Source organism: Pyxicephalus adspersus, chromosome 12 (assembly GCF_032062135.1).
Source record: "Pyxicephalus adspersus chromosome 12, UCB_Pads_2.0, whole genome shotgun sequence".
NCBI classification, from domain to species: Eukaryota; Metazoa; Chordata; class Amphibia; order Anura; family Pyxicephalidae; genus Pyxicephalus; species Pyxicephalus adspersus.
Genome location: NC_092869.1, coordinates 15751443 through 15763741, shown reverse-complemented (window position 1 = coordinate 15763741; position 12299 = coordinate 15751443). Strand labels below are relative to the sequence as shown.

The window sequence follows — 12299 nt, the reverse complement described above, 5'->3', positions numbered from 1 at the left end:
ATTTTCGCCCGATAATTGGCCGATGCCGATTATCGGGCGATAAAAATCTGACGTGTGTACGTAGCCTAATACTTGTATACCAGTAAGTGTGGTAATTAAGTCTCTTCATTTGCAGCTTCGTATATATTACTTAAACCAAGAAACCAAGGAACAAATACTACTTGTTAGAACATTTTATCACAGCAGATGCAAAATGTATCCCCTCAAGTCTCAAAAGAGTCCAGTACACAGGCAGCTCAGCTTGGTCATTCTGCCGGAGCCAGCTAACACGCTCTCCGATGTATCCACCAGGGCACTTCCTCACATGCCTGAAGCACAGCCATCCTTCTCCTACAGCAGAAATAATCTTAATCTGGCATTTACAATCTACATTCCTAAACATTTAGAAAGGGAGGGGGTGATATTGCTACCCATTGTCCAATTAGCAGATTACATCAGAATAGTAACCCAAGAATTTTATATGAAAGTATAAAACTCATGAGGAAGCTTAACTGCTTCATGAGTTTATGGTTTATACAATATGTATAGTTATGATACTACAGGCAGATGTTAAATACTCAAAAAACAACAAAAAAATCCCATCACTGTGTATTTTCAAAGTAGCCATGTCACTAAATTAAAAAAAAACAAACAAAAAAAAAAACAATAAAACAAATTTTTTTTGTACTCTTGCTGTGTCTCAACTCTTCTCTCATGTGAAGCTTAGGAATCTTTAGCATCCAGTGAACTTGAGCAGTGTACCGTGCTGGGTGTTGTGATTGCAGCCCAGCAGCCACCTATTTGCTACAAGCTTTTTTTTTTTTTTTTTTTTTATATTTGCTTCAAATGCAGCTATTGTAAATACCTTACTTTTGTCTAGAGTCCCTTGTAATTTACCATAGTGAAACTGGAAGAAGGGACATTACTAGGGACCAGACCATGTGTTCTGTTTGCAGCAGTTGATAATAAATAGGCCACAAAGTGGGGAGAACATAGTGAGCAAAGGAATCTACTTCTGCTCCTTCACTGTTCAGTCGCATGATGAGGCAAAAAGAGGTGGCCTAGCTGATCTTCTAAATAGCTGTTATTAGTATTTCTGTTTGGAATGGCAGTGTAATTCTCATTACTGGATAGACAGAAATGAAAAACATTTGGTTGGTAGGCAATCTTGCATTTCAACTTAAGTTTAGCAGTTTGCCATTAAATTCTCTTCATCTCTTTACATCCATATTCAGATACAGGGCTAGGCGACTGGTGTTTAGATTAGGCCAACCAACCTACTTTAAAATACTAATTCATTTAGTGTCCATTTAAGTTAATAGGCTAACATCCAAACTGCTCCTTCCCTACTGACACTCCTCCATCTGCCACTTTGATTTGACCAGTCCAGTGGCTTACAAATACACCTTTATATTAAGGTTAGTGTCTTGCTGGGGTGTAAGGCTTTATTGATATGCTGTATGCATGCTGGCTGGGAGAGGGCAAGAACTGGCTATATACACAACAAGCAAGCAGTACCATGAATAGAATTAATATTTCGAAGGACTAGATCACCAGTAAGGTTTCAGGTACAAGGATATATATTCAAGGTAAGACCCTATAAGGGAAGTGAAGCCCTACTAATAACAGGCCACAGGTGTTTCCAAACCAAGATGTGACTCTGCATCAAGACACTTGCTGGTTGCCAGTGTAAGCACATGAAAGGTGTGCTAAACCACAGTGCCACCAGAAGGTGGCTCAGGGAGCTTCAGGATTTCCTATGACCCCCCTCCCCCTTTATGGAGCAGCTTCCAGATGGTCTAATCAGTCCAGACTGTTAGCTGTCATTCCAGAGAATGTCTTTTTTTAAGTGGAGTTTTGCAAAAGATAAGTTAATGGACACGACTGGTTTAAAAATCCAAGCACATGTAGGCTATGTATTACCTTAAAGATATGGTTCAATAAACACATAAAGCAGGTAACAGCAACCAAAATTGTAAAAAGTTCCTAAACTTCTGGACCATCTTGGGAGCATAAATCATGTAATTGTGCATGCAGCTCATAGATAGCCTCTTGTTGACTATTAGCCATCATTTGTAGTTCAGACAATTGATCCTGGTAGAAAGCTGCTAATCTGTCACAAAGTTGAACAGACTCAAAGTCTACAGCAGAAGCAGGAAGCTGGACAGTAACAGTTGCATGTGCTTAACAGAATCTCAGGTAAAGGTGCAAAAGCTATGAACAACTGATTTATTCAGTGGTATAGTATGCATTTCAGGAGAATCATAGAAAGATGGTGTTTCGCATTGCTGGTGCTGCTGTCACTGGCAAATGACTACAACAGAGTTAGGAGGTAAACTAATTGATAGAGTTCAGCTTATGAATTTGGATTAACAATGGGGTAGACATATTAATTACTTTACAGGGCAAAAAGCAATTAGGTGTAGCTGTGCTGGTCAGTAAGGCCTTAGCATTATGTCAGGGTTTTTCCAATAGGAAAAGGAGGGGGACCAGCATTGGCAGCATATATACTAAACAGTCTTAAAGTCAGAGATGAGTTAAACATGTTTATTTCAAAGTGCAAACACAACATCGCTACTGTAAATAGTGCAACCAACATACATAGACATCAACCTATATACAACAATGTATAGCAAACAAGGAGTTATTGGAACAGGGCAAGAACTGGCTATTTACACAGCAATCAAGCGGTAACATGACAGAACTAGACCAACATTTCTAAGGACAAGCGGCCAGAGCACCAGCAAGGTTTAGGTACAAGGATACAGATCCAATGCTAGGGCCCTGTGAAGGATGTGAAGCCATAATATACAGGCCTACTAATAAACAAGGTGAAGGTGTTTCCATACCAGGAAGTGACTCTGCGGCAAGCCACCTGTTGTTTGCCAGTAGAAGCACTTGCAATTCATGTTAAATCACAATGCCACCAGCAGATGAATTAAAGAGCTGCAGATTTTTGAACATTTCATCTCAGGGGAGAATACATTCAGTTCATATAGTTTTTTCCCCATATCTCAATTGTTCTATGCCACTTATCAGTGTAGTTGGCCTTGTTTGCCCTCTTTCCAGTTTTACAACATTCTATTGTGTGCTGGTTCCAAAACTGAATTGCATATTCAGAATGAGTATAATAGAAAAAGGATGTTATCAGGAAGGCTTGTATTGGATTGTTCTTCTTATAAGAAAGTTACATAGAATGTAATGTTTACCAAGCCTAACATTTAACTAAATATCAAAGTAGAAGAGGCTTTTAGGGCATAGGTGAAAAGAAATTGTATTTGTGTTTATTTATATAGAGAGTCTAGGTTGTTCTATTTCCAACATAATAACACTCCTAGTCTATATATGAGAATACAACATGACAAAGTGTTGACAAAGCAAATATAAATATATATCTCTCAAAATTTTGAGCCTATCTCATGTTCCGATGCGTTTTGCCAGATTGGCTTCTTCAGGGGATTTTTGAGATTGTGACAGTGGATGCATTGAAAGTAAAAGGACTTACAGTAGTTTGTCCACTCGGTCTACCACATGCCGAACCCTGGCACCAGGGAGACGGCAAACCATTCGGTTGAAGGGATCTGGGCGACAAACTATTCTATCAGTCTTTCTGATGATAGAATCCCCTATGACTACCAATTGTCTTTCCCTTCCTGCGTTTCCCTCCCCACCACTACTAGATGTGCTGCTCTCCCGGCTGTTAGGGGGAGCAGTAACATCTAGAGTCACCACCACTGGGTCTGCCACCTGCACATCTTCACATAACTTTGCAAACATGTTGGGGTGCTCAAACCCAGGGCTGGCTTTCATTTTCTGGGTGCCCCTACCACTCCCTCTGGTTACATTAACCCAACTCCCTACATGTTCATCGTGATTACCTCTCCACCCTCCACATCCAAGCTATTAACTGCCTGCTCAGTGAGCAGGAGACCCCTCTCAAGGTGATCCAGTGATTTCAGTGTTGCAATGCGCTTCTTCAGCTCTCCAATGCTAGATACCAGAAAGGTGACATGCACACATCTGTCACAGTCTGCCATACATGTGACAGTCTGTGCACAGAACCAAACTTTCCACCTTGCTACCACTCATTTTCCCAGTAACAATTTGTTTGTTTGTTTACAATGAGTTATAAAAGTTTACTTACAGTTGGTGGTTACTATAAGGATTTAACTCCTGTTTTTCTATTTCCACTTGATTAAAAGTCCACTTGTTTCACAAGCCAAACAGTGAGCAAGCTCTAAATGAGTGCTTCAAAAACTTAAATCACCTGTGAAGCCTTGACCCCTCCCCCTTGGAGGTCAGCAAGGAAATAAAAGCTGGTAAAACAAAACATCCTTGAGATGTTTAGTACTGGTGCTTGATTTATATGGGTTTATAAGTCCCAGGAATATTAGGAGAATATAGAATAAAATTAAGTATTAGGGTACTTTGAAAAAAAAGGGGGGGGGGAGTTGTCATCAGGTAACAAGTTGTTTAGATACTGGACAGTGTGTGTGCATTCTGGTATTTAATCATAGTTGAATGGAGGGTTAGTCCTTCACTAATAGATGGTGTGCCCCTAGAGTGTAGGCAACAGATGTTGTAGTAGGGTAAAGTAGGTGTCACTTTCCTGTCTAGGAAAGTGCTTTATCATTGGTGGTTAGTGGTGAAGGACAGAACACCGGCACCCAGTCTCAAGGAGGAGGGAATGGGTTCTGACTAATGTAACAGGGGCAAGATTATTTATCCTTGAAGACTTTATATATAATTGTATGATAATAATAATATTGTATGATAAAATAATAACTCCATGAGCTTTGCTAATTCTCTTTCAACTAATACTTATTATTAGTTCAATCATCCCTAAATGGTTTAATCTTTACCTCCCCTCTCTTAACCCCTCATTACTTCCTCTTTAACTTTATCTTATCTTAGTGTTCAACAATTTATCATCAATCAGTCCTATAATCCTCATAATAGTGACAATAACAGGAGGGGGGAGGGGTTACTTCCCCTCTCCCCAAACATCATGTCTAACTGACATTCATCATGTCTAACTTTTATCTTTGTGACAAAAAAATAAAATTACCCCGTGACAAGTGAATATATAAAAATATAATATTTCTTTTTGACTATGTGACTTATAAGGAAGAAGAGATAATCCTCGCCATTTCATCTTTTATTAGCAACTATGCGTAACCATCTAGATCATTCCCTATCATCCCCTTAACTCCATGAAATTAGAGTTCAACCTTTTTATTCATACTACATTATGCTAAATTACCCGCTAAAGATTTATTTCCACTTATATAAAGCAGAAAAGACAATAATTACCATCTATCCGGCGAAACATTTCTATATACATCTTAAACAGAGCATTTTACTACATATAACAATAACAATAGTAAAACAAAGACACAAAAGGAAATAGGGAATGGTAGGCGAGCTCCATAAGCATTAACATTGCTGATGATATAACTATATGGTCAACAATGACCGATCCCACCCCATAGACATATAATATTCAATCCATGACAACCATATTTTTTTGAAATTTAGTTACCAAGGCCCTCAACAATGCCCTCATCTTCTCATTCACTAAAAACCAAGACATTTTGTTCTTAACCTACTGTATATTAGGGGCTGCAGACCTCCAAGCCTTGAACACAACCATTTTGGCCGCAGGAAACAAATATGTAATAAGTACAAATAGATGGTTTCAGGCTCAAAAGTGCTTCAGCTGGCTGTTTAGGAAAAGAACAACCCACTATGGTGTATGCAATTTAATATACTCACATCCAAAACTAATTTTGGGGCATTCCCACCAAATATGGTAAAAAGTTCCTGTGGTGTTACAGCCTCTAAAACAGTTACCCGTACAATTCAACTGAAATTTGGCTAGCCTGGGTGGTACCATATACCATCTCATCATTAGTTTATCATTAGTTTCCACCGCTGAAGCATTAATACTACAATGAGCTATTGTATGCCAGATCTGATCCCAATCCTTCTGTTGAGATGTTTCACCCAAATCCCCCTCTTATTTAGATATATATGATGGAGTCATCATGTTGATCTGAACTAAATTAATATACAGAGCCGATAATACTCCTTTAGTGTTTGGGTCCTATACACACAATCTCTCAAACCATGTCATACTATAAGTACCCGTGATTGATCCCAATCTAGATGGAACAAAGTGCCTAATTTGTAGGTACCTAAATAGTTCTGCTGGGGGGGCTTTATACTTCTCGAAAAAATTCATTGAATGGACGTACCCCAGACAGATTTAAGAAATAATGAATTCTGTACAGGCCCTTCTCCATCCACCAAGCAAAACGCCTTGGTTCCTCGATGCCAGGGGGAAACATTGGATTCCCAATAATTGAAGCTACCGTGTTTGAGGAGACATAAGGCCCCCTGCCTGTTAAATTTAAATTTTTAAAGTATGTTTCAATATAGGATTAGAGATACAGTGCCTCTGTATACCCAAGACCCAGAGTAAAGCTTCTACCCATAGTGGTGCTACCACTGCATTCTCAATGGTTAACTATTTAGGTGTATGATTCCAGTTATAGTACATTAGAAAAGGAGCTACCTGAGCCGCCTTATAATACAAGCTCAAATTTGGTACTGATAAGCCTCCCATACTCTTAGTTCGAAATAAAGTATGTCTAGGGACTAGTGGTTATTTTGACCCCCACATAAACTCAAACATCTTGCGCTGTAACAATTTAAGTACCTGAGTAGGTATAGCTAATGGAAGAACTCTCATAGGGTACAAAAGTTTTGGTAACCAGGACATCTTTATAGAAGCTATCCGACCCAACTAAGATATTTGATATCGTTTCCGTGATTCAAAGAGACCTATCAGATTTTTCACAAGATCAGGAATATTAGCAGCATATAATGTATTATAAGAAAAAAGCCTGAAAATCCCCCAGAACCTCTATCACGTTAGACAGAGATACCATGGGATTTGTCAAACTAAGATATATGTCATCCGCGAAAAGGCAAAGCTTATGTTTTTTGCCTTTCACCTCTATTCCCTAAATATATCTGCATGGTTAGGAATTGCTATAGCCAGGGGCTCCACCGCTAGTGCAAACCGCAGTGGTGATAGTGGACAACCCTGTCTAGTACCTCTACCTATCATAAAACTATCTGAATGGTAGCCCATATATTGGATAAATACTTTAGGGGAAGCATATAGGATACCCATTTACAAAAGTTTGCTCCAAAACCTCAATTAATTACTTAATGTATGGCCATAGTACTGAATCAAACTCTTTACTAATATCTAGACCTAATAAAAATGCTGGAGTCTTTTTTAGACTGATGAACTAAATGTAGTACCCTCTGTATGCAATCTCCTGCTTGCCGTCCAAGAATAAATCTAGTTTGGTCAGTCGATACATAATCACTGATGCTCTCATTCAATCAGGACACCAAGATCCTAGCCAGGATATATTGTTTTAAGAACAAGCTAGGTTCTTTTCTTACTGAACAGAATATACTTGGGTCTTAAAGTTTTAAAGTAAAGACACCAGAGACCACCTGTTGATTTGGTAAACATCTGATTGCCTCATGTGACCAGGAAGGAGATTTTTTATCTGTTAGAGCAAATTGATCCATGATTTATAAGGGTTTTTTTTGCCTTCTTGTAAATCAACTCTGTCTAAAGATTTTTATCTGGGATATGTTTATTTCCCTAATGGTTAACATGGGAAATAGAACAATGAGTATGTACCCCCCTCCCTCCAATGCATTAAAGGTCCTCCGGAATCTGAGGAGCTCTCTGCCTTTCCCTGGGGAGTAATATCGTGTTAAAAAAAAATAAAAGATTTATAAACCATTAATTATTAGTTTGACAAATAAAACAGATTTTGTTCATGTTTTTCTATGTTGCTCAAACATATTTTCTTTCATCAAACAGGTTGTTATATTTGCTGAAGAAAGAAAAACTGGAATTAAATGTTGAACAGGTTATTGTAGATTACTGCTGTGAAGCTTTGCCTTTTATCCATCCCAGGAAATTGAATGAAACCCAGTTTCTTGCATGCCGTATTCAACAATTAATGCAACATAGTCTGGAGGTATATTTTCCTGATATTCCCATCACAATTTCTGCATGTACTGAAGACTCTGATGACGGCATGCTGAGTAAGCAAAATTCTCTAACTTCCAACTACTGCCAGTACTCCTTTACAGCATCTGTCCTAAGTTTTTTGAGAAACAAATCTAATGTAACAGCAATTCTTGCATGTTTAAGTGTTATTAAAAGTCAGAAATCGTCCAAGTCTGGACTGTCATGGATGGATTTAAGAGGCAGTAGGAAGGAAAGTCCTTTAGATATGGACACTGTTTCTTCAGAATGTGAATTGATGCTTTCAGAGTTTCCAGCTTTTCAGAGGTACATTAATTTACTGTCTGCACCTTTTCGGGAGAATCCTCAAGCTGTCAGTTTACTAAGCAGCCCATTGTGTGGCAAGCCATGTTCTGCCTTGATTCTTTTAGGACTTCACTCCTCCTCTTCATCCAGTGCTGTAATTGAAGCTTTTCAGGAAACACTATCAAAAAAGGATTGGATAAATGCATTGCATATTTTGAATCACTTTACTTTTGATGATCTCGAGAACGTTAAAGATGCTCTTCTTTGCTGTGCTGCTGCAGAAGGTAATAAATAAAAATACATTCTAATAAATATGTTGCCAATAGAGTTAGTATTGTAACACAGATATGTAAATAATTATATACCTGTATTTGTGTCGTGGTTCAGCAATTGTTCTGTAAGGCCTGATCAGTACCAGTATTCCCCAAATACCAGTCCCCCAATCCATCGCCGCAGTCTTCACCTATAGCAGCCCCCACTCAGCCTCGGGAGACTGGTTGTGTCTCCCAGCACTCGGTTGCCCCCAGGACTTGGTGCGCAAAGGATGGTGTCTGGAGATAGGCCAGCAGCTGACCAGGAGCCCACAAATACAGGGTAAAAAATTATCAGGAAATCCAGAAACAAGCTGAAGTCAAAACACAGTTAATCAGTCCAACATGCAAGGTACAAAGGGAAGGGCACAAGCAGAGTCGGCTTTACAAGCAAAAGTCGGTTCAGGCAGAGTTCAAAAGGAATGTCAGGAACAGGCAAAGGTCATTAACACTCAAAATCACTTTAGCCTAGCAGACGCTATAACAGGCAATGGTGACTGGAAGCAGAAAGGCTTTAAAGTCCCAGCAGCCAATAGCAGCGCAGAATCCCCTTCAGCTGTGCGCATCCCAACAATGGATGCTGGGGATGCCAAAAATACTTCAGGTTGCACAACTAAAGGGAAGCATAGGCTGCTGCTATCTTGGTTCTCCTGGCTGCTGCAAATTACATTACTGGACAGAACAAACAGGGTTTTATACTGCGATGGTGCAGAGCATGGAGTCTTCGGACAGAGCATTTCCTAACGTTCTTTCTTGGCCCACCATTACATGCTGGAAAAACCACACAATACCTGCCATTTTAATATCATGACCCTGCCGTTATCAAGCAAGGCAGTAAAAACACACAGCTCAATGGAAGAAGGATTTGTACAGTAAATCCATAATTATAAAACTATACATCTGTTTGTTGGTGCCACTAACTAAAATTGTATCAGTTTCTGGCAGAGTGCATCCTAATGGGTTTCCTAAAACAAATTACAAAAATACAGTTTTCTAGCATTCTGGCAGTAATAGTAGTGCTAAAAATTTTAGCTTTGCACATAGCTGAAGTTGTACCAAAGTATCAGGTTTATACCAAGGTAAACAATCTTTGTGATTCTTTAAATGTACATAGCAGGTGGACTCTGACACTTAGCTTTAAATCCTAGATTATGAATAGCATTCATACTTAAAACTGTTTTGTTGTACTTGTATTTTCTTTATAATTGTTCACATCTGTTTTGATTTATTTTCTCTTTAGAAACAAATGGCTGGAGATATCTATTTGCTGTTAAGGATGCCACAATAAGAATCAGACTGGCTCTTTTTTTTTTGGATAAATGGTCACTGGAATCTTGCAGGGAGTTATTGGCTTATTGTTTATGTGAAGCTAATATTAAAGAAACGCTTCAGATGGAACTTCAAAAGAAAAAGAAGGAAGTGGAAGTATATAGAAAGGTAGCACTTTATTATATTTTCTAGATATATTTTAAAATATTTCTGTTTGTTTGCTATGATGGTAAACTCCTTGTAGGTTTAGAAGCAAGGTTGAAATGTTTCCAGGTAAGAATACTTTTTAAGATACCCTTTTCATTGCCTGAAGGGGATGTTGAACACAAGTCTGAAAGAAATTTCTCATAAACCGACTCATTACCCAAATGTGTTACTTCATAAACCAACAGTTAAATAAAAGAAAACAAGACTTTTTGTTAGTTTGCTTTTATAAAGCGGGTAAATCCCATCAGGTTATGTTTATAAACCCTTCATTTTTTAACATCTCGCCTTTCAAAGTGGAGTTCGAGTGTTTTTTTTTTTTTTTTTCCCAAAAACTTTAGAACATCATATTTAACTTGTATGGTGCATTTCAAGTGACTTGCATAAAAAGCAGGAACTAATTGCAGTTTTCCCCCCATGAAAGAGAATCCCATCATGTGTATTAGCAGCCTGTGTTATTTCTTCTGTAATTTGAAAGTACGGTACTATATTCTACAAAAATTGTCCTTTGAACAATTCAGGGTACCTTTGTGAAGCGCAATATGGTTTTCTTTTAGGGTGATTAGGTAATGGATCAAATTATGACATACCTGCACAGGCACAATCTTTAGTTTTAATCAGTTGAGAATATAGATACAGTAGTTATTCCTTTGGTTTATGTTACCAATACCTTATTGAATTATAACTTGTCAAAAAGAATTGTATGTTTTTTGTGAGAATTTAGTTTCTAATGGAGCTTTTACCATTCCTATCGCTCTATTCCTCCGACTCTTCTTCAGGTCCTTGATTTTGATTTTGTATGTGGTCTAGTTATCAGATTCTAAAAAAAATATGAGTTGTATGTAACTATAAGGAGAGGATGAAAAGAAAAGTGTCTCTTTAAGGCAGTATTATTATAAAATTGATTACAATCTTTTATTTATATTCAATAAAAGAAAAATAAATGTCTTAACATACATACATATAAGATTTTAGTACTCTGACGTTATGAATCTAGATAGATTACATCGGGTTGGTTATAATGTACACCAAACCTCAGTGAAGTGAGGGTCAAGATAGGTGATTTTCCTGTTAATGGTCTCTCCCGACGCATTTTGCACTCGTGGCTTCCTTAGGGGAAATGGGACCTTGGTATATCAACCAGGTAGCGATGTAAATTAAAAGGATAGAAGATCAGTAATTGAGCTTGTACCCAAATTGCCAGAATCGTGCAAAAGAAGGAGAGGGGTAGTGGTCTGAATACACTTTTTCAAGCTTTTTCAAGCATATATGGGATATGGGGAACAGTGGCATGTTTGGGGGGGAAATACTAGTAGAAAGGAAAATTTTGAATAGTTTAATAAGTGTGGGGGCCAGAGTCTAGGAGTAGGCACAGCATAGTTTAGAGGGGACAAGAGTTTAGAGAGTCAAGCGGATAGGTAGTAGATAGAGATAATGATGAGAGGAAACTTTATCTAATTTAACAAGCCTGAGGGATGAAGGTGGCTATATTTTAGTTATAATTTCTCCTTACACCTAAAGAAGCCATATCCACTATGAAATGCACAAAAAATGGATATTGATCCACCACCACATTTATTCAAACTTTTGCGCATTCATATGATATAACCACATATGTTATGTAAACGCTGTGATTTATATGGCAGTAGGAGTAACTTTCGTAAAACTGAAACCCAGTAATGATGTAAACCCACATCAAACAATCATACTTTTAATAATATTTTGTTTGATATATGTATACAGCAAAATATTTTTTGGAAAGATCTCGGTTTTCACTAAAAAGTAACGGCATATCCCCCCATTTAAGGCATAGCAAATAATAAAAAAGTCAGGTGATCTAGCACTTGTTTTGGATGGATGTCCCTTCTCTGCCCCAACTTCTGTTCACCATAAGATGATAGTTCTTCATGCACCTCTGCATCTGGCATCTTGGCATTATGGAAAACAGGCTTGTCCAGATGGGTTTGCTACATTATTTCTCTAGTCTTTTCTTGATGAGTGCCTCCATTCTATGCTCGTTCTATCAAGGTGCTGAGCACTTTCAACATTTTCCAGCACCAGTCTTGTTTTTTTTATGTCTGTAAGACTGCCACATTATCTTAGCTCCCCACTTTTTAAAATATACTGAGTGATGGTGTTAGTGGATGTTAGCTTTGGAAGGTCTT

The 12299-nt window shown here is 38.1% G+C and overlaps 1 protein-coding gene across 10 annotated transcripts in view; it reads left to right on the top strand.

Annotated features, from left to right (window-relative positions):
- The window catches only part of ZFYVE26 (zinc finger FYVE-type containing 26), a 387669-nt gene that overhangs the window by 160486 nt on the left and 214884 nt on the right, over window positions 1-12299 (top strand). For all 10 annotated transcript variants that reach the window (XR_011922929.1, XR_011922930.1, XM_072427512.1 and 7 more), the window contains 2 exons: window positions 7895-8634; window positions 9902-10098. Coding sequence is in view for 8 of the 10 variants with exons in the window: in XM_072427512.1 (XP_072283613.1) it covers window positions 7895-8634; window positions 9902-10098 (937 nt within the window). In the remaining 2 variants the exon portion in view is untranslated. The remainder of the gene's footprint in view (window positions 1-7894; window positions 8635-9901; window positions 10099-12299) is intronic.